The 23,595-nt window shown below is 38.6% G+C and overlaps 2 protein-coding genes across 2 annotated transcripts; both read right to left on the bottom strand.

The window, feature by feature from the left end:
- Positions 1–61: 61 nt before the first annotated feature.
- Positions 62–22,068, bottom strand: LOC124285623 (G-protein coupled receptor 84-like). Its single transcript, XM_046721885.1, has 5 exons — positions 22,059–22,068; positions 12,987–12,996; positions 2,143–3,151; positions 814–1,774; positions 62–646 (listed from the first exon to the last, which is right to left on the bottom strand). Exons 4-5 carry the CDS (start codon positions 1,749–1,751, stop codon positions 154–156), a joined length of 1,431 nt encoding a protein of 476 aa, XP_046577841.1. The 5' UTR covers positions 1,752–1,774; positions 2,143–3,151; positions 12,987–12,996; positions 22,059–22,068; the 3' UTR covers positions 62–153.
- Positions 17,632–18,920, bottom strand: LOC124285603 (neuropeptide S receptor-like). The gene has a single exon (XM_046721864.1). The coding sequence runs from the start codon at positions 18,903–18,905 to the stop codon at positions 17,691–17,693; it is 1,215 nt and encodes a 404-aa protein (XP_046577820.1). The 5' UTR covers positions 18,906–18,920; the 3' UTR covers positions 17,632–17,690.
- Positions 22,069–23,595: the final 1,527 nt, after the last annotated feature.

Below are 23,595 nucleotides of genomic sequence, written 5' to 3'. Positions count from 1 at the left end.
AAACAGCATCCTCAGCTTTACCTGACATTTTCTAATATTTCTAAATAAGACTGATACAACATCATGATTCAGATATTTTTTATTCCAATATGGACCACTTCAAAGGATATATGCCAGTCCAACATTCGGTTTAATGATGACATGCTATATATTCTACGTCCCTGTGTTTCTGCCACAGAGCCTTCTAAAAACACCTTTAACCTCATTCCTGAACTTGAGGTTGAAGAAACTATACACCAGCGGATTAACTGCAGAATTTATAAAATACGAGCGAAGACACAGGTGATACATCACCAGAGGTGATCCGTCAAGGTCCTCAAATGTTTTCTGAAGAATAGAGCGGGCTCCCATTGCACAGAGATGGGGCAGGAAACTCACCACAAACACCACTGTTATGACAATCATCATAGTGGTCGTCTTCGACGCCATAGCCCTTTCCGTTTGCTCTGGAGCATCGTCCTTTTGTTCTCTTGGCACCTGATCAATCTCTGATAGAGAACCATCATTTTTGTCCAAGGACATGTTTCGTCTTGCACAGGCGACATTTATTTGGACTGCTTCCTCAGCAGCCGGAAGTGTCCACTGATCCGTAGGTATGCTCAACAAATGACTGTCTCCACCAGAAAAATCACATTTATCGGTATTTCTAATTCCAGGTGATGATTCAAGTCCAACTGATGAATGTGATGCATCACTGGGTCTAATCTGAAACATCACGTCAACATCCATTAGGCGTGAATGGGATTCCCTGTTTCTGATGAGTGACTGATCGCAGCGGCTTGAATGAGATTGAGTTAAAACTTCCCCCTTTGCCTTGACAATGCTCTAGTCCATCTACAGCACAGCGGCTTGAATGCGTTGGAGTTAGAGCGTCCTCCTTGCCTTGACACCCCCTCAAAGTCTGCATCTCCCGAGTGAGATTCTCCCTGTTCTTTAGCGCGTGTCTGATGTGTTGCGTCAGCCAACGGTTTATCACCTAAATCCTCTAAATGCACAAACTTATCCCTTTTTAACTTTTCTCGAAACTTCATCTGTTTTCTTGCCCGCATTAGAATACGGAAATATAATGTAGATAATATGACAATCCCCGTCACAAATAATATTACCATAACTACATTGTACACCAAAGGATAGTATGTGTTTATCATGTCGTCACTGGTTGCACATGTATATCCTGAGATATTTGAATTTGGAACTGGTACAGTCCGTGTCCCTATCGTAATCCCTGATTGTACGGAAGCGATACCAGTTGCAAACAAACAAAGATAAATGGTTCTCCTGGTTTTCCGTAGTGTCATCTGCTTTCCAAATGGTTTACATATCAGTTTGTATCTGTCCACCGCAATAGCCACAAGGATTGATCCAGAGGCTACAGAACAATACAGTAACAGTGTGCCAAAACACTTACAAAGCCAGTTGTGGTTGAAGAGGTAGATGTACCGTATAGAGACGATCTCCACTGGGATGCACAAGCTACACATGATCAGATCCAACACAGCAAGCGCAACCAGGAACAATCGAGAAGAAACGGCCTTCAACCTGACCGTGTAGATGTAACATGCCATTAAATTCCCAAAGAAACCCACCAGCATCAGTATCCCCAAGAAGAGAGCGACGGGCGTCAGTTGCAATGCTACCCGATCGCTATATTGTTCAAGTGCAGCACCTGTTGCACTAACGTCATCAAACATAGTTTCATTGTCAACCACTGTTCTCCTGCCAAACGTGATTTTTCTGTCAGTGCCGTTCATCTCAAATCAAAGAAAACAAAAGGCTGTCAAAAGAAAAAGATCCAGTACATATTTCAATCACATTCTAGATCGGGTACTACAACTCCTTTTAAACTATTAAATATTCACTTACATTTGACAAGCAAAAACAAAACTACTTCCCTCCTAAATACAAATTCCGAAAGTTTCTGATATGAGACAGGCGCTTTGTTCATATAAAATAGTTTTGAACCAATGTATTCATTGTTTGGTGTACATGTAAGAATACTTACTTATCATACAATGGACGGTGGAGTATCAATAATATCCTCAGTGTTCACAGAACCATGTAAGAATACTTACTTATCATACAATGGAGGGTAGAGCATCAATAATATCCTCAGTGTTCACAAGACCATGTAAGAATACTTACTTATCATACAATGGATGGTGGAGTATCAATAATATCCTCAGTGTTCACAAGACCACACTGGTCACATATAGGTAGCTGTCGGCTGATGAAGTCGTATAACAGATTGTTGCATATATACGCCCTTCGCACTCCGCAGCTCAAAGCAAATAACACAAAGCAGGATGTGAACTTCAAGGGTGTTATTCAGTACTGCATGATGTGGCCACTTATATAGCACTGAGCTCAACGCCGCAAGGGCATGCTTTAAGAGCATACAACATGCTGACATTATTTCCCCGGATAACCAAGCTGCCTGTGAGGCGCTAGAAGGTTAATAGTCATATGACGTATCCCACCGGGTACCCATTCACTGATCGGTGAACAGAGGCAATTGTGAACAAACTCACTTGCCAAAGGTGAGGCCACTTGTGTCACATGTGTATCGTTGTGGGGCAGAACTGAGGTTCTAGAAACCCTCAGGAGTCAACCTGTCAAACATGGTCACCTATCCATGGACACTCCGTGATGTCCACCTGATTTGGGATCTGGGCCATATGCACAAGACAACACATTATCCATTCTTATCTACGTATCATACAAAGAAAACATATTGTACAACAAATTTACAACAGCTTTCATTTTCGTTTCAGTCTCGCTGACGAGTGGAAGAAGTGTGTTTGTAAATAGTGCGTGTCATGTAGTTAATATTGTGTATGCCAAGCAATGCTACCACATATATAAATCCCGGATATTTCATTTCAGTCTTATCAGAATTTATCTTAGACGAAAATGAACCAATAAAAAAAAGATTTTTTAACTGAAAACTAAATTATTTTCATGAATGAACATATCTTCGAATCGATAGATAACCGTGCAAGCAGTATTGGTTGGTGTCTGCACACGAAGCAGACCTTTAGGTTTGAAACTATGCACATGAAGCAGACCTTGTTTTTCCTTTGATGTTCACCGATCTGGTCTTGCAGCTGATTGGTGTTTGTTTAGTGGCTTAAAGATGAGATTTCTTGATTGACTAATTAATTCAGTGAATACTGATCAATCAGGTATCACAACTTCATTGAACTGTGTTCAAAATGTCACCTGTCACCTAGTGTAGCCAACACACTCCTCCTCATACCCCTATCAGCCTCCTGATCCTCCGAAGGGACAGTCTACGCCATTCCTCGAGTAAAACAGCTTCCAATTAGGTCAGGTTGTGTACAGGAGGACCCCTTTGTTGCACACAACGACCAATCATGTTCCAGATATGCTCCAAAGGGTTAAGATCGGGGCTCATTCAATCGTGAGATATGTCAGAGGTGATTAACTAAGTTCTTATAAATACAAAATCATGCTGGATATACCTACCAAGTTTTCGAATATTACTTATATTATAAGTGTTAATTAACAAAACATATTTACAGGTATTAGGTAACATATGCAGTTCATATTTTTCTTTCAGTGTAGTCGAAAGGAAGAAAATTGTTCCATGTCCGTGTATCATACAAGCAAAACACATTGTCCAACAAATTTACAATTGCTTTCATTTTCGTTTCAGCCTCGCTGACGAAAGAAGTGTGCAATCAAAAGGTGCTTATCATGAAGTTAAAGTTGTGCATATGTCAAGTAATTCTACCATTTATACATCCCTGATATTCCATATAAGTTATGTCAGAATTTATATTTCACAAAATGCTTCAGTTAAGTTCATCTTTGGACAGTAACTGTAAATGTCTTTACTGTAAGCAATTCAAATCTTTGTTAAATGTTGAGAGCTACTTGACAAATAATGATATCCCTCAATATGTAAAAACTATATATGCCCGATTTCGGTGCTGTAATTTTAAACTAGCAGTTCAAACGGGCAGATACACCGATGTTGCATATAATGAAAGGCATTGCCTGTTCTGTAAATTAAATGGTATCTTCGTTGTTGAAGATGAATGGCACGTGTTTTATATCTGTGATGCATATTCTCATATCAGAAATAAGTACATATCAAAATATTTTAGTAAATGTCCATCAATTATTAATTTTATATCAATATTACAGAGTAAAAATGTTAATTTTATCAAGGATGTATGTCTATTTTTATACTTTGTTGACAAGAAACACAAATTTAAATGAAATATATATGTGCTCTACATATCATCAATTTATGTACATGTATTTTGGGCCGGAGGCCTGTTACTGAAATAAAATTCTGTTCTGTTCTGTTCTGTTCTGAAAGGAAGAAAATAATCCATGTCCGTGTATCATACAAGCAAAACACATTGTCCAACAAATTTACAATTGCTTTCATTTTCGTTTCAGCCTCGCTGACGGAAGAAGTGTGCAATCAAAAAGTGCTTATCATGAAGTTAGTGTAAACATATTTTATTCAAAATATATTGAACAAGGATTGGTAAACAAGCCGTAATGGCTTATTTGAATACCTCTCCATTTCATTGATACATGAATAAAACAAATATTAAATAATATGCAGCATGATAGGAAAGCAAGCAACCTGCGTATTAAACATTATTAATCATTTATCAAACCTATGCGATTTTATTATAAAAGAATGGACAGATTGTAGTATGAAAGAATTTACAAGTACATTTTTGTTTGGATTACCATTTAGGACAGAATTTAAATTATATCCATGTTCGTAAAAATACATGCGATGTCTGATGTTAGAATAATTAGGACAAGTAAAGAAGTAATGTAAAGTATCCTCATAGGGGTGACCACAGGAACAGAATGGATCAACTGAAATGTGCCGTTCAAACATGTGCGCTTTCAAATTACTGCACCCAAGTCTGAGGCGTGAGTGGATAATTTGGCAGAAACGTGTACCAAAGTTTTTATCGAATATATTTAAATTGGGTGGTTTAGATGATTGGAATGCATTTTAAATTGGCCTATGGTTTCAATATCGTACATATTCTCAGGCAAATCATTCCATTGTCGTATTGTATCAGGTAAAACGAGTTGTTATACAAGTCACTACGACACCTTATAGTTTGAATGTTATTTCTGTTTCTTAATCTATGGTCACTTAACTGTGATACCTTTTCGGGCAGTAGATCAGTTAAATAAACTGGTGTCATATGATGAACCATTTTGTAAAATAATAATAACTTGCTAATTTGTCTACGGTCAACTAGGGGCATAGAGTTAGTTTCCTTATATATTAAGTCATGATTTGTTCCTCTAACTGCCCCGCAAATCGTCCGCAGTGCGTCTAAATGTAGATTTTCGACAAGTTTTTCTTGTTCTTTAGTACAGTTATCCCAAAGGTGCGAACAGTAATCGAACGTTGGTAATATATATGACTTGTACATTTGCTCTAATGATTTTCTAGATAATCTATATTTAAAACTACGAAGACAATTTACCAATGGACGAACCTTTTAACTAATTCACCAATGTGGGAATTCCATTTACAGTCTGATTGCAAGGTTACTCCTAGGTGTTTATGGTAGCCGGCTTCAGTAATGTCTACTCCATGCATTTTAAGCTTAGGAATTGGAAGTTGGTTACCGGTATTTCTGCGAGTGAATAAAACAGCTTCAGTCTTACCAGGATTAAAGCTAACCTGCCATAGTTCAGCCCAGTGAGAGATCCTGTTTAGGTCATTATTTAAGGAAGCGGCAGTAACAACATGATTATCAACAATAACATATACCGAAGTATCATCGGCAAAAAGACGAATGTTACTACTGATACCCTCAATGATATCATTTATGTAGCCTAAAAATAGTAATGGCCCAAGGACAGATCCTTGTGGCACCCCAGCAGTGACTTTCCTTAGATCTGAATTGGAATTGTCTATAACTACTCTCTGTAATCTATTGTCAAGATAACTGGAAAACCAATCAAGTAACTTACCCTTAATACCATAAGCTTCTAATTTCGCTATGATTCCCTTATGCCAGACCTTGTCAAAAGCCTTGCTAATGTCACAGAAAACTGCCCTGACTTCTTTGCCATTGTCTAATGCATGTAGTATAAAATCATACAAGTATGTCAGTTGGTATACAGTTCCATCCCCAGGCATGAATCCCGACTGCAAATTCGTTAATACGTTATTATCTACAAAAAGTTAAACACATGTTTAAAAAATACATTTCTCAAAGACCTTTGATAAACAGCTGGTAAGAGCAACTGGTCTATAGTTTTTACATTCATTAAAACTACCTTTTTTATGAATAGGAATAACAATAGCTGGGAATTTACAATATTCTAGGGATGAATTGAATAGATTTGTAAGAGGAGTACAAAGGGATGGCACGATCATTTTGATAAATCTGTTACCTATTTTGTCTGGTCCACTCTCGCTTTGGAAATATCAACTGATAATAGGATGTCTCTTACTTCTTGTGTAGTCAATACAATAGACGCAAGTTGAGTCTTTACTTTACGTTCAAGTGTAGGAGTCTCCTTATCAGGATAGTCAACTTGTGCGTGGTCAGCAAAATATTCATTAAATATATTTGCTTTATCTTTACTATCATTAAACATATTATCGTTATGAATAATCGAAGGAAATTTCTTATAATCTCCATTTTTGGATTTTATATACTTATTCACTAAAGCCCACCAAAATTTAGAATTACTCCCCCTGATTGATCTTATCATCTAAATCGGAAGTATATTTCAATTTGGCTGCTCTTACGGCTGCCGTTACTTTGTTCCGTAAAAGCCTAAATTTTTGCCAGTCTTTATCATAATTTCGAGTCTTTGCTTTCTTATGCTGTCTATTTCTTTTCCTGATAAGTATTCTTATAGCACTATTCATCCATGGATTGTCCCGAGGTCTTATTGTTACCACATTGTTTGGGACATAAATATCACATATATTTCTCAAAACATCAACAAATTCATGTGTTAGTAAATCAATATCATTACATCTAAAGATGGAATCCCAGTCAACGTTGTTAAGGCCGCGATTCATTCCCTCAGTATTAGCTAAATCATAATAAAATACTTTCCTTTTAAATTTTAAAGGCGTTGAATCAGAGCCCCCAACAGAGACATAAACTGGGCAATGATCACTACAAAAAGGAACAAGCACACCCGAAGTGCGAATACAATTAGGGTTTGAAACAAAGATTAAATCAATTAAAGTACTAGTCGTTTGGGTGATCCTTGTTGGTTCTGTGATAAGTTGCTGTAAATCATATGTATCAAGAAGATTGTCAATCATGTTATTAGTCTGGTTATGTATATTGATGTTAAAGTCGCCAGCAATAATAGTATCTATGCCCATGTCAATGCCATTACCAATTGATTGGAGGACTAGTTCCCAATAAAGATCACTTTTATCTGCTCTGTAAAGTTTCCAATCAAATAGCTCTTGTTTTTACACACAACTTTAACCCAGATCGCTTCTAAACCTAAGGGAGACAACTCATCAGCATGTGTAACATGCAGGTTCTCTCTCACATAGATAGCAACACCTCCACCTTTTGATGGTCTATCTTTCCTAAAAGGGCGTGGTAACCGGGGATAAGAATATTATTGTTATCAATTGTGACATTCAACCATGTTTCTGTTAAACATATAACATCATAGTCACTTAATTCTGCCTGGATTAAATCAACTTTTTTCTCTTAAGCTACGCACATTCAGATGAACTATTTTTAAGTCAGGATAAGCAAGTGGGCCTGGATTTGGGTGCACATCACCACAGCATAGAAGAATAAGTAACATAATCAGCTGCACTTGCGGATTGTATAAACATAACGTCATTATGGCATATGAAGTTTTTAAATTTTGCATAGGAATTTAACTGTGAAATCATTTCAAAACCCTATTGTCTGTCGGTATGTCGAGATATCAACCGGCATCGTCAAATATGAATATAAACAGATCAGTTTGAGGACAGACGGGGTTATTTGTCAAAGGATGTGAAATACGCTCAGGTTGCTGCTTCCATTTCATCAAGATAACAAGTTTCACCTTTACAAGCTCAATGTGTGTGTATTCAAAACACAAGAAACAAATATACAACGCAAATTCAACATAAAATAATTTTCCATAAGTCATAATGGAAAATATTAAAATACTGTTTAGGGGCTTGAAATACTGGGGGTTGAAATAGAGAATTGTCATACAGTGGATAAGAAAAGAAAGGAGGGAAGAGAAGTAATATGCAGTAAATAGGAAATGTATACTAGTAAGGCTGACGATGCAGTAAACTGTCAAGTAGTAAAACCAGACTGAGCTGGTTTAGCTTTTAAGTCAAGATTGCAAACTTAAGTTATCAAGGCTTGTACGAGCAAAATAGAAAAGCATCATAACTGTTGCCATTACGTAATGATGCCTGGCTCGTATAACAGAAAGCACGAGATAAGCGTACTTTTGTGCTAACAAAATCCCAGGCGGGTCAGTTTAGTGAACATGTAACGACAGGAGCAGGGATTTTTCGGATAATATATTTCATCAAAGGTGAGTTAATTCACTATTTACAAAATCATTTTATAATAGGATATGCTGGTAGTTGCCTTACTATTTTTATATGTGTCTATCGGTGAAAACGTTGACCGTAAACACAGCTGCTCCATGAAACAATACTGGTCAGTCCAATCAAGAGTACAGAATATACAAATATTACAAACGGAATCCCCCCCATCCCCCAATGCACAGAGTGTCTGTGTAAGTCCTCTGATGGAGCACTATTGAAAAAAACAAAAAACAAAGAAAAACAAAAAAACAACAAACAAACTGTCCTCCGTTATAGAAATAACATTAGTATACACAGTAATTTCTACATCTAAAGGACATGCGATCCACATAAAAACACATAAATGTATGTTCACTGAAAATATATTGTCAATCTGGCTCAACGCTACATGTTTTAAAGCATCGTAACGTTGCTAATACACAGGGATATCATGCTCGCTTTACATGAAGCACGAGATGCACGGACTTTCCGTGCTAACAAAACTATCAGTGAAAACAGGACCGCAAACACAGCTCCTGCATGAAAACAAAACCGAGCAATCCAGGCAAGAATGCGAAATGTACAGATATCACACACGGAAACCGATAACAGGATGGAATGCCTTTCCAATGCTCAAAGTGTCTGTATATATTCTATGATGGGGCACTATTGAAAACTGACCTCTGTTATAGAAATAACATTATTATACACCATAATTTCTACATCTAAAGGACATGCGATCCACATAAGAACACATCAATGTATGTTCACTGAAAATATATTGTCAATCTGGCTCAACGCTACATGTTTTAAAGCATCGTAACGTTGCTAATACACAGAGATATCATGCTCTCGCTTTACATGATGCACGGACTTTCCGTGCTAACAAAACTATCAGTGCAAACACAGCTGCTCCATGAAAACAAAACCGAGCAATCCAGGCAAGAATGCGAAATGTACAGATATCACAAACGGAAACCGATAACAGGATGGAATGCCTTTCCAATGCTCAAAGTGTCTGTATATATTCTCTCTGATGGGGCACTATTGAAAGCTGACCTCTGTTATAGAAATAACATTATTATACTCAGAAATGTCTCCATCTGAAAGACATGCGACCCACATATATCCACATGTGAACACGTACATGTATGTTCATTAAAAATATATTGTCAAACTGGCTCAATGCTACATGTTTTAAAGCATCGTAACGTTGCTGATACACAGAGATATCATGCTCGCTTTACATGAAGCACGAGATGCACGGACTTTCCGTGCTAACAGTAACCTTGACTGACCATAGTGTTATAAACATGTAGCGGTAAGAGTCGTAAGAATTCCCACTGTAATTGCCTAGATCAGGCGTTTACGGATAACAATGAAAACATGAATGTTAGCATAACTGCTCCATGAGATAATACAGGCCAATCCAGTCAAGAATACAAAATACACAACTATCACAATCGGAATCTGACAGGTTCGATAACAAGATGGAATGCCTTTCTAATGCTCAAAGTGTCTGTGTAAGTTCTCTGAAGGGCACTATTGAAAACTTTCCTCCGTTATAGAAATAACGATGTTATAAACAGTAATTCCTCCATCTAAAGGACATGCGATCCACTTATGAACACGTACATGTATCTTCATTGACGATATATTGTCAGTCCGGCGCTACGTTACATGTTTTAAAGCATTACTACGTTGGTGATGCATGATGATATCTTGCTCCATTTACATGAAGCGCGTGATGCCTGAACGAAAAGATACCTTGACGGATCATAGTTTTATACACATGTATCGGCAAGCGTCGTCAGAATTCCCACTGGATATGTCTTGAGCATTGATTATATCTTACATCAAAGATAATTAATTTCAATTATTTGCAAAACCGTTTTCTTTTGTAACAGTTATAACACGTATGCTGATGGTTGACTTACCATGTTTGTGTGTCCATCAATGAAACATGAACGTAAAACACAACTGCTCCATGAAACAATATTGATCTATCCAGTCAAGAATACAGATGTATAAATATCACAAACGGAATCCGAAAGTTCGATTACAAGATGGAATGTCTTGCCAATGCTCATAATGTTTGTGTGAATTCTTTGATGGAGCACTTGTCATTTATTGGTGATATATATTTGCAGTCCGGCTCACATTTTATGTTTAAGTTTAAAGTAAGCAAAATAAAAATAATACAACACTCAAGAATTTATCTCTCAGTGTGTTTACGAGAAAACGATTGTTGAAAGTTTAGATAGATATCTAGTCATTATCACTGTCATCTGCGTCCGTATACTCCAAAGTATCCCTTGGACCCTGGGTGAGTTTGATACGAATCTTAAGCCTCAATGACTCGGTGAGCCTAGTGAATTGGGATCTCTTGGTGATCAGGGCCACAGAACCATCTAGTTTCTTAACGTAGATCACACCGTCTCGAGCCCAAGTTCCTGCTAGTCTCTTTGTGCGACTAGTTGGCGGGCTTCAGTGGCAAGGCGGGCCCTCTCCTTCGTCAGATCGTCGTTCACGAACACCTTCGGGGTTCGATTCTTCAGCTTGGCTAGGTTGCTCATCACCTGGCGTTTGATTCTATACGACATGAATTTGACAAGAATTGGTCTAGGCCTCGACTGGCTGTACTTAGCTGGATCTCCTGTTCTGTGAGATCTGTCGATGTCCTCCACTTTGAGCTTGAGACCCAACTCCGTCGCCAGCTCTAAGATTAGTTTGTCAGTATTTTCGTTTTACTCTCAGGTAGACCGTATACCCTGATGTTGTTCCTTCTACCATACTGGTAAAGCTCATCAATTTGAGAATCCTTAGATGCAAGCCTCTCGTTCATGCCCTCAATCTTTTCTTCTAAAACTTTGATTTTAGTAGAGTTTTGTTGAAGAGTTTCCACTAGAGGGACTAATTTCAGATCCAGAGTGGCACTAATTTGAGGCATAAGAGCTGTGGCAAGAGTTTTACTCAGTGATTCCAATACAGATGGTGAGTTTAGAGTCTCTATAAGTTGTTGAGTAAGTACGGTTGCCATGTTTGTCTCTTCGGTTTCACTGTCACAATGTAAGAACACCGAGCTATCAGAAAAGGATCTAGTTCTTTTACTTAGTGTGTCTGTAACGCCCAGTATTGGTGAGTCCGGTGAGCTGCGACGTCGTTTTGAGGTTAAATGGGAGACTGACATGAAACTTTAGTGCGGTTTGTCCAACTTTGTAATGTGGAGCCTAAACTGATTTATTATCCAAACGTCAACATTAATGTTTATCAGAGTCTGTCATTGGACCGTTTGGTTGCTTATAAGAGTTGAAAATCACTTGGAAATGATATATTTACTCACTCAATAGCATGTCATCCAATATGTCTCCGATATGAAAAACCATGGTGTCCACACAATCCATTTCAATTAGCACAATATTTTTGCCATCCGTTGGTAGATTACACATACATGGGTAGTTATAATGTTTCTATAACAAATCCCCCATGTATTTCCATACTCCTCACAGTATTTTCATTGATTTAGGACATCAATGTGGGAGCTCAGTGAAACCATGTCCTGTCGCATCTCCCATCATGCATCATGCCAAATTATCATGAAGTTAAAGTTGTGCATATGTCAAGTAATTCTACCATTTATACATCCCTGATATTCCATATAAGTTATGTCAGAATTTATATTTCACAAAATGCTTCAGATAACTACAGAACAAAATACTTTTAATATTCCTGTATGCCGAAGGTAAACATTGCTTGTGATTGTCAAAGAGTGATGATCATTTTGATGAATGAACATGCTCTCAAATCGACTGATAACCGTAAAAGCGGTATTGGTTATGTATGGCAACAGCCCAAAGATGTCGGATTAAAGCATATCGCTCTGCCTCTGATTCTCATTATTGTAATCAATTCATCAAAGGATTGACAAACCATTTGTTTCCCTTTTCCTCAGTAAACTAATAAACTAACTCTTTGTAAACCAAGGCAGCTTTGATTAGGCAGAGAATCAAACATTTGGGGTGTTGACAGTCATGAAACTAACATTGACATGTAACCGGGAGAGCCAAGAACATCATGTCGAAAGAAACATCGTTCAGATGACGATTTACAACTGTTACAGATAGTGAGAAACATCTGTTCAATGATCAAGGACCAGCATGCTGCAGGAAGTCCACATGCTTTTTACTGCGTCTAACCGACATTGTATTGAGTGATGGCTTACTCCCAGGATGTGTGACAGCAGTGGTGTTACAATTGCACATTGTCTATTTCGTTTCACAATATCAAATGGATGTTTAAAGAGAAATAGGTTGCAGAGCCTGAGTCAATTATTGACAATGAGTGTATACATAGCCGTGTGGAAAATCAAGTCATTGTTCCCAACAGGAAGTTGTTGTTTACATGTGGGTATTCCGGACGGACAATTTACGAATGGGACAATTTACTCACTATCACTCTTCAATGTGAGTTGCATTACAAGGACTGGGTAAATACGTTTTATATGCATTAAGGAAACAAGAAGAACATACGCACACATACATTAGTTTACATTCCTATCAATCTAGCTCTAGAGCGGAATAATTTCCCTTTGTTGGTTTACTTGACAATGACAATGATATACACATAGACACAAGGAAGTGACACCGTTATGTGATATACATCCTGAATGTTGGATTTCACTCTATTCCTAATTCATATTTTGATAAACCCTTGCACATAAATGGGTTTATAAAATATAGTTATAAACTTTCATGCATGACGAAGGCACACCTATATTTTCTGCATCTATTGTGTCAATAAACAATAAATGTCATTGTAATATATATACACGTAAATCTCAACAGGCCTTACAGTATAGGTTATGGCCCTTAGATGTCAGACTCGATCATCACGAGCAGTGTTACCATTTCTTTCCTTTTGTCTCAGTAAAAGATGTCTAGGTTTTGGTTTAGTTGATGTTTAACGCCGCACTCAGCAATATACCAGTTATATGAAGGCGGTCTGTAAATAATCGAATCTGGGCCAGACAATTCAGTGATCAACAGCTTGACAACGTCTAGGCAGGAAAATATAGCTCTACCGTAAAAATCCTGAATAATTTGAAAAGGGAGGGTGAAATTAACATTAATGTATTGACTGTCATTCACATGACTATTATAATGATCTTTAAATGTTGCTTTTGTGTACTTTTAAGACCTACCGTCCTTTTGGATATATTAACAAAGCACATTTGCCGAATCTAACCAGCGTGTACTGGGTGATGGGTGTGCCGACGTGATGTCCCACAACAGTGAGGCAATACTGTCTGTTTAACTCATTATTTAATACATCATTAAGGGGAGGCTAATTCCAGCTTCAGGTCCCTTTTCCAATCTGGATAATTACACTGAATGGTGTCATAAGGGATATTGAGAAATGTTTCTTCGTATACTCTTGACAAAAGTAGGGAACCTGAACTTTCAATTTGGATAGGAAACCTAGAATAAGCGTTACCACACTTTTCAAGACAGACATCGTATAACGCACCACCATTTCTCTTTAGCACCAACCTTAACATGGAATGCACTAGCACCACGCACTAGCCCCACACACGTTCATGGGGTGTCATTCTTGATTTTGACGGTTTTCAAGAAAGTCGATAAATCACTGTAGACCATACATTGTGACAACCATCTTGCATCTGTTGATCACATAGTTGTTAGTGTTTGTTTCTAGCCGGGTTTTGTTTTGAATTTGCAAGGCGGCGTATGCAACGTGAAGAACGTTTACGTGCAATTGGCATGTTGCACAAAGGCACTACCCAGCGTGAAGTGGCCAATACCTTCAATTTTCGAAGTCAGTCATTAGCAGCCTTTGGAACAGATATCAGCAAACCAAAATATTGACGATCGACCCCGTCCAGGTCGTCCAAGGTCGACAACAAGAGTACAGGATCGTTTCATTCGGAAGCAGGCTTGAAGAAATCGAGCTGTAACGGCCAATCAAATTGCAGAAACCAGATATCTATATCAGAACACTGGTGTTCGAGTTACAGGTCAGATGATTAGGAATTGCTTCCATGCAGCTCACTTGCATGCCCGACGGCCCCGGGTTGTGCCACACTTGACTGATCGACACATGACTGTAAGAAGAGAATGGTGTTGGGCACGTAGACATTGGAGGAATCGTCGTTGGTCACGTGTCATGTTTTCGGTTGAGTCCAGATTCACTTTGGACTAACTTGGCGTGGTCGGGTCTGGCGACGAAGAAATGAACGCCACGCCAACATCAGCGTGAGAGGTATCTTCCCATTATGACTACTCACAGTATGACTACTCCCAGTTTGACTACTCATGAACATAAACATGTAATGGAGCACCCCTACACTTAATAATGTACTGTAACTGTATAGTTGATTACTCCCAGTTTGTCTATTCTTTGAAATAAACCTGTAAGGGAGACTCCGACGGCCTACCTATAATCATTAGAAGCCAAGTGAATCGGGGATCTTGTGATCATTCATTGTTTGTTTTGATATTTCTCTACTCGGATTAAACCTTTTCGTACTTATAGTAAAGGTTGTTTGTTTTGAAACTTGGAAGCTAAGATAATCTCTCTCTGATTACAAATTAGAATGTTTTAAGTGTCACATTTATCAACAAGTCTATAACATCGTACAGATGTCACCTTAGAAGGAAGACGGACTACTTCATCTGATGGACGTCGCTTTCTTGCTGTTGAAGACGGAGATGGTGACAAGTTGCTGGTGTTTTTTAACGGAGGAAGAGAGGAAGTGCTCGCCTCCGCCGTTTGCAGGATCAGCTCCGGAGAAGACAGAAGTCGCCCATTGAATTTGTTCGTGCTACAGGCTGGGTAGCAAACAGTTTTTGTAAATATACTGAAGAAGAATAAGAAGAAATGTTGAACGTTTCTCGGCCCCGGTGTGTGACCCTTCGTGTTGGAATCACACACTACTGAATGAAAATCGTTCACATGCAAATGTCACGCCATACACCAATCATATTTCAAGAGCTATTACTGTACAAACAACTATGGTTACAAGGAAGAACAAGTGGTGTTGCGCTCTCAAAACATTCATTATTATCATATCAATATTGAGTGACTCCGATATATCTCCAAATAATTTTAAACCGTAAATTACAAATGAAGTTCCCCTTTTTCTAAGTATAACAGTCAAAAACATTGTAAAATAGGGAATGCATACAAGTCACAATGATCCTGAATAAGAATTACCGAGCCCCAGTGGACAATGGGGTTCTTTTTAAGGAAATGACATGCACGAGAATTTTTCATTCATTCATTCATTCATTCATTCATTCATTCATTCATTCATTCATTCATTCATTCATTCATTCATTCATTCATTCATTCATTCATTCATTCATTCATTCATTCATTCATTCATTCATTCATTCATTCATTCATAGGGAGGTCAGAAGACACATATTTTCATTGGTTCCACAACAAAAGATATCAAGATTTGCACCTCTCTGCAAATTCATTATTTAACGCCTATACAGCGAAACAAATTGAGGCCGCGCCAACCTGCGGACTTTGTTTCCTGATTTACATATTAATGAAGTCGGTCGGGCTTGTAGCACTGACTGATGTTGTCATGGAGCTGTGATCGTGAGACCAGGTTTTCATAAAGCAAGAACAAAGTAATAATTAATTTTAAAAAAGGGTAAAACGTGGTAAGAGTTTTATTACACTCAGTTATTTGTATCAAAATACGACAAAAGTCAAGTTATTCTGACAAAAATTAATGATTTATTTAATTAAATCAGAGTAAATACACAAGCTGTACACTATATAAACAGTAATAAAAGGAGAGTAGCTAAAACAACACTTTGACAAGTTATTGACAAGACTAACATTGACAAGTTATTGACAAGACTAACATTGACAAGTTATTGTGGTAGCCGCGGTGGCTGAGCGCGTTAGGCGGCAGACTTTGTGTGCTGGCGATAAGGTACCTGACTCTGAGGGTATGGGTTCGAATCCCGGATGGGACTCAACCCAACAAAAGTACGAGATTCTGTACACCTTACTAAAAAGGTGTAATCCCAAATATAACATATGTTACAAAGAGATGTACAGACAGCCAAGCATGACATACTCACATCACCTAATTGTACTTTGGTACCTTGTGGGGAGAAATTAGGTGATCTGGGAGGACACCGGTCGATCAGCTAACACTTGAGAGTGAATCAGTTCAACACTCTTACAGGAAATCACCTCGGCTGGGTTTAATAGCGGGAAATAAGTAACAGGGTCAACAGTTCAGTTGATGAAAGTATACTCTTTCTAGCATTTTATGGATCACGATGCTGGTCATATTGACTCAGGGACTTGAGCATTTTCACAAACACAAATATTTATCGACATCTATTTTTTCAGATCTACAGTTAAAAATTCCATGTATGGGTACTTCCCCTCTCCAGGCAGATGCTTCAGACTCCATACGACGGAAGAGGTCTTAATGTTATTAAAGAATACCCACTGGCATGACACGAAACAGTAATAACTCGCCACGTCACTGCTACACCTGCGTTCAGTTACAAAGAGATCATTGTTGTGATATCATTTAATTTGTGTTCAAGAAAAAAGTCCCAAAAGTGTATACAATGAAAATCTTCAGTAGTAGTATACGTCCTTGGATCATTTCTCCCTAAATGTTTGGTATACAAAGTTATCAAACCCCTTTATCTCTTATGACTGAATGCTGCCTATGTCATTTGGACTAAATGTGTAAACTGTTCATCGATGTAAGATACGTTTGTGAAGTGATCATATAAAGCGACAACCATTGTTTGGTCAGGGCAAGTTAGTAAACATATGTGAACATAACTTACACAGAATATTATCCCGGCATTCAAGCACTCATGTTTTAGGACTCATGCCTATGAATGAGACGAAATACTGACAATTTGTACCCAGTCATATTTGAGATGTGAATGAAAAAATACAAAATTATTATGCATATGATACCACAAGTATATATACTTCCCTTCACTTGGTTGTAGTCACGGTTAGCCTGATAACAGTGTAAGAATCTACATCGAGCAATAAGTTGTTATCCATGAAGTTGTATCCTTCATTATTTTATACATTGATAAGAATACAGTTCTCGGTGATTACATTACTTCTTACAACACATCCGTCTGAACACAATTTTTGCCTGTGATCGGAATTTGTCACTCATGAACCCGTATATGATAGGATTGGATACAGAGTTGATGAAGTAAGTTCTCAGGAAAAGGTTATACAGAGTCAGTGGCGCCCCCTCTAGGTGGTCGTACGTGTGTTTCTGTACGGCCCGTGTCGCCATCAGAGCCAGATGAGGAACAAAGCTGAGAATAAACACGGCCGTGATGATGAACATCATAAACGTGGTCTTGTGTGTCACGTTCCTTAGGCCAGCCTTTTTTCCATTTGTGTTAATTGGCGATGTCGTCGTATCGTCGTTCGAGGTGATCGTATCATCACACGACGGTGACCCTTCATGTGCTGATGTTACAGCGTTGTCGTGTGATGATGTCGCCGTGTCGTCACTCGTCGTTATGTTATCCTGTGCTGATGTCAATGTGCTGTCGCGTGTTGACGTAATCACTGTGCCCGTCACAGACGACGCTTCACCTGACTGTGTTGAGCAGGCCTTGCGAGGGATACCGTTAGGATTCATCCCTTCCCTGTACCTCTTCTGTGCTCGGACTCTCTTCAGAATCAGCGCATAAAGCGTAGTAACAGTTGATATGATGAAAACGGCAATGAGAAGTTGCATCCCGTTAAAGAGCCCTGGGAATGGTGTCTTGACCATACTGTCATCTGTGGCGCATGCGTAGCCGACAACAGTTCTGTTGACCGTCTTCCTGCCTAAAATGACCATCGAGGGTGACGCAAGAGTTATAGCAACAATACAGCCAATACCAACTGCAATTTTCGCCCTTTTGACGGAAATCTGAGACTTGAAAGGAGTGCATACCCTTTTGTATCTGTCAACCGCGATGGATATAAGCACGGAAATTGAAGTGGTCACACAGGCAAGGACAATCGTCCGGAACACCCTGCAGAGCCATGGGATATCGAAGGAGTACAGATAACGGACTACAACAATTTCTACTGGGATACACACAATGCACACAACGGTGTCAGCAACAGCCAAGGCGGTGATGAACAGGTGCGTGGTGCTTCTCTTCAGCCTGACAGCGTAGATATAGATCACCAGGATATTGCCAAAGAAGCCGACCAGCATCATTATCCCCATGGTGACAATGACAGGGGACATAAGCACCGCTATCTGAGAGTGGTATTCTTCAGCACTGTCCTGTGTCGTACCTTTACCATGTGTTGCCATGGTGAACTGGAAACATAAGGAGATGACAACGAGTGAGTGAGTTTGGTTTTTGCAATATTCAAGCAATATCAAAGCAGAGACACCAGAAATGGGTTTCACACATTGTATCCATGTTGGGAATCGAACCCGAGTGTTAGCCGTGACGCTGAGAAACGAGGTCATATCGACCTGATTTCATGCAGCATAAACGTCATATGGAAAGAAACTATCACGGTTACCCATCTTCTAATACTAAAACAGTAAAAGGAGGACGTGAGTTTTCACAAACCTCCATGTACTCACCTGCGTTGTTGACAAGCAACTAGACCAAGAGACTGCACCAAGGCAAATGCACAATTCGATCAGGAAGTTCAAAAGGGCTTCACTTGCACCGCTCCCACTGTAGCGATACATTCGAATAATGGCTTGTGTAACTCGTATACCCGTATTGTGTGTCGGGTGTTGAACTATATATAGACCAGGTGGATTATGCAGCACTGTGTCATTATGAAAGCGAGCGCAGAAGCTGCTGTTCGAAAAGGGCGGTGTCCAGCAATTGTATAGTCTTGATAGACTGCACCAGGTTGTAGGTCAAGTATGTTGTTTATGTGAGGTTTTTCCTTTAAGGCTGTAGAATTTTTTATTATGCTTTAAACGGGGTATGTACCCTAAATATATACACACATACACACACACGTGAGACTCACACATCCCACAGCAAACGGACACCACACATCCATGCACACGCCACACACTCACATCTTTCTCTCTCTCTCTCCCTCTCTCTCTCTCTCTCTCTCTCTCTCTCTCTCAGATAGATAGAAGATAGATAAATAAATAGATAGATAGGTAGCAGATAGAATCTTGAATCAGCTGGACGATGGTGGGGTCGTAGTAATTACAGTGCACGCTCTTCACTCTCTCTCTCTCTCACTCACACACACACACACACACACACACACACAGACAAACAATCAAATGCACAAATACACACGTATTTTCCCTATGGGAATCGTCCGGGAATCCTTGTTAACACAGTTTCATGTGATGTTTTATTCACCCATTTTGGAGTTAAAACTGTTTCCCAATTCTGTCTGTTCACAAACATACATCGCTTTGCAAGATTTCGTTTTACGAAGGAGGGAAATATATCCAGTCGAAACCGGTATCGGCAAAATGCCATCATGACATTATAAGTTATTTTGTAAACCAATCATTTGCTGAGAAACCTCAAAGGTAGTCAAGATCCGGAGCTTTCTGTCAATATGCTTCGTGTTTGCCGCTTCAAGGTAGTTGCGCTCCAACGGTTTACTCCCATAAGAACTACATCCCATTTTAACTACATCCCAAATTAACTACAGGGATTAATTAGGGATTAATTATCTGAATATAGGCACTCCCATGGCATGTAATGAGCACAGCCCATCAGCTCACCCAGAAGAACTACATGCTTAAAATCCCATTGACCAGTAATTGTTGTAAAAGTAATCTAATAAACAGAAAGTAGAGGACAAGAGAGAAAGGTATGCTGTAGTTAGTGAATGTTCTTGGATTCATATGATAGAAAAAAAACCAAGCCAAGTTTAGTATATTGGAGTAAAGGTGAAATATAATCGAATGATTTTTAAGTTAAAATAGTATTGTTATTGACTGCAATTCAGAACCTCGATGTAGTTGGCAACTAATTGAAGCGGGGCTAAACTAGTTCTACATGGATCAGATTGAACACCAAATTATCACACTAAATATATAAGCCTATCTTTAGATGAACTGTCTATCTGCACACGATATTTCGCCGTTCAACGGCTCTTCATGTGTACAATGAAAACTAAGTGTCGTCATAGGCGACCATCTCAAGAACCATTCACTGGACTTTCTTCATATTTGACAACAAGCTTCATCTAGGAAAAGTGCAAGGCCCAGTCGATTTTGGTGACCTTCACTTAATTTTCAAGGTCACAAAGACACTTTGAAGATTTCAGCATGTTAAATTGCATGTTAAGATAGTCAGGAAGATATCGCAAAAAACATTCACTTGATTTTTTTCATATTTGACACCAATCTTCATCTAATGAAGGTGCAGGGCCTAGTCAATGTTGGTAACCTTCACATAATTTTCAAGGTCACTGCAACACTTTGAAGAATTTAGCATGTTAACCTGAATTCACTGGATTTTCTTCACAGACTTTCAGGACTTCCCTTGAATGTTTTTTCAATACAAGTAAGATTTGGCTTAAAAGTAACCTTAAGTCTATATTATGTAACCAGTTTTATCAACACTGGAACGAATGTAAATCGAAATCTACTAAAGGCCACTATTATAATATGTTTAAGATATCTCCATACCTTGAAAGTTATCTATTACACCTCCAATTAAATGTACGCATTTGGCTTACCTATATTAGAACTTGTAACCATAAACTTTCAATAGAAACAGGTAGATGGTATAATATTATTAAAGAAGAAAGATTATGTACACTGTGTAAGAACACAATAGGAGATGAACTTCACTTCATGTTATATTGTCCATGTTTAAGTAATGTAAGAAATTCATTTCTACCAAACTATTATTGTAATTATCCATCATTAGATAAATTTATATCCCTCATGTCTTGTACGCATAAAGCACTATTGTTAAAAATAAGCAACTATGTGAAAACCGGACTACGTATGCTCCCATGAAACAAATCTGTACATTTGTATTTTTTCTATGTCACTATTGCGTGATCTTCATGAGAATAAACTATTCATTCATTCAATAAGCAATTTCTTTAGTGCCATTTTTGCATATTTCATACACTATGACATTCATGTCAAGGTCAAAGTCAGTCTTGACTAAAGAGAAGATATCAAAAGAGGTTGACTGGTCATGTTTTTTGTTGACATTTCACTTCATCTTAATCTTTCATTACTTTTTATGTTTGATTTGATAATTTGCGGAGGGGGATTATGTCACCTTAGCGACAATGCTTCTTTGTTTTTTATTGGGCAAATCCATTACGCAGACGCAGGTAACAGCATGTAGTTAATCTGTGCACCGGACCATAACATGTGTTGTTTTAAGCTGTAGTTCTTATGGGAGGACACGGTGTCCTCCCGTTTGTGAGAACTCCCAGTTGTGAGACGCGTTAATTAATGGTTCAGTGCACACAGGTGGTGCTTCCCCATCCCTACGATGAAAGTGGGAACAGCCCTGTTGCTGAAGAGTACCCGCAGGAGGCATAGTTCATTAATGAGTTAATTAACACAGAAGATATTGTTCGTTGAAGAGCATTTATTGTTTTCAATAGATACTGAAATACTGAACAAGATTATCGTGAACAGGCGATATTTTCTACTTGTTGAAGGCCTGCCATAATGGTGATCCGAAAAGAGCAGTCAAAGGTTAATAAATACATTTGGATTAATTATAGTGACAACAGTTATTGCTAGATTTTTCAAACACGTAAATCTGAGTAGGTAAATTTAATTTCTCATTCAAATGATCACGAAGTAACCTACACAAAGTGTTTATTTTTTAAAGCCATTTATCTGAGTAGGTTAATTACTTTATCTTTTAGAGTTTTATTAAGTTACCTCCACAATATTCAGTTAAATAGCTAATCCATAATTAGCTGGGGTTAATCCATTCTATCAGATAGGGGAGTAAGGTGTGTTTCTTTGCTAATTACCTACTCCACTGTCTCACAACTGGGAGTCTCACAAATGGGAGTTCTCACAAATGGGAGTAGACCGAGGACACCGTTACAAACCAAAAACTAACAAACTTACTTTAAATCTTATGCAGTTTAGTAACGTTACTCACTGAGCCAATTAGTAACTCACTCAATCTCACGTCATAACACGTGGTCTTTCTGTCGTGTATGTCATTCGTTATGTACCGTTACGACTGTATTGCGGAATATTTTGCAAACCATTGACATGTTAAACCAGATGTTCAGAGAAAACGTTGCTAAAAATGTTTCTTGAAGCAAACAAATTCACGTGAATAAAACATTTTGTGAAACTTTTCTAACCATTTCGTAAAAACATTTTTAAAACATTATAGCCAAATGTTTAAGAAGATGCTTCTAAAACGTTTCTGGAACCACACAAAGTCATGTGAATAAAACGTTTTAAAAACCTTTCTGGAACATTTCGCAAAAATTTCCGGGTTCATCAAATTTTCGTGGTAGCCGGATTGTCTCTATACAAAGAATCCCGATTTCTTTACTATTGCTCTTTATAATAGTTCGATTTTCAAATGTAACACGTCGAGTTCAGGGAACTCCACGCGTAGTCACCCGTTTCTTTCTCTTGTGAAAACTAAACTCACTCGGCACCCGTGAAGAGCCACCTCCTGTGGTGGGTGCTGGGTAACACTAAGCGCTCTTCAACCCGCTGTTGTGGACCCAGGGGCATATTTGGTCCACCAACCCGTTTGCCGTGGGTTGCGCCCTGTGTCGGTGGAGGACGGGAGTCTGGTGGTTGACGGCACTGGTTCCAGGAACAGCGTTCCTTTTCCCAACACACCACTTCGCCCCTTACTTCACCTAGACGGGTGGTAGAACTGGCCCGGTTCTATCAATCGGCTGGTCACGCCAAGCCCTGTGCTACAACTGTATACTGTTGCACAACATTTTTTAATACTGATAACATGATTTCTTTAAGTCTTGGCGAAATTATTTGATCTCAGAATTTCAAATACTTAATTTCATGTATGCTTTTGCCT

The sequence above is a fragment of the Haliotis rubra genome, unplaced genomic scaffold (genome assembly GCF_003918875.1).
Source record: "Haliotis rubra isolate DU_JTF1 unplaced genomic scaffold, ASM391887v1 Scf364, whole genome shotgun sequence".
Taxonomy (NCBI): domain Eukaryota; kingdom Metazoa; phylum Mollusca; class Gastropoda; order Lepetellida; family Haliotidae; genus Haliotis; species Haliotis rubra.
This window is presented reverse-complemented; position numbering and strand designations above follow the sequence as displayed.

What these genes read in the sequence shown, in the direction of transcription:
- LOC124285623 (XM_046721885.1), bottom strand. Translation starts at nt 1,751, where the DNA reads ATGAACGGCACTGACAGAAAAATCACGTTTGGCAGGAGAACAGTGGTT. An exon ending in TGGACTAGAGCATTGTCAAG is followed by an intron (nt 647 to 813) that starts GCAAAGGGGGAA and finishes ACCTGGAATTAG; the next exon opens with AAATACCGATAAATGTGATT.
- LOC124285603 (XM_046721864.1), bottom strand. Translation starts at nt 18,905, where the DNA reads ATGGCAACACATGGTAAAGGTACGACACAGGACAGTGCTGAAGAATAC.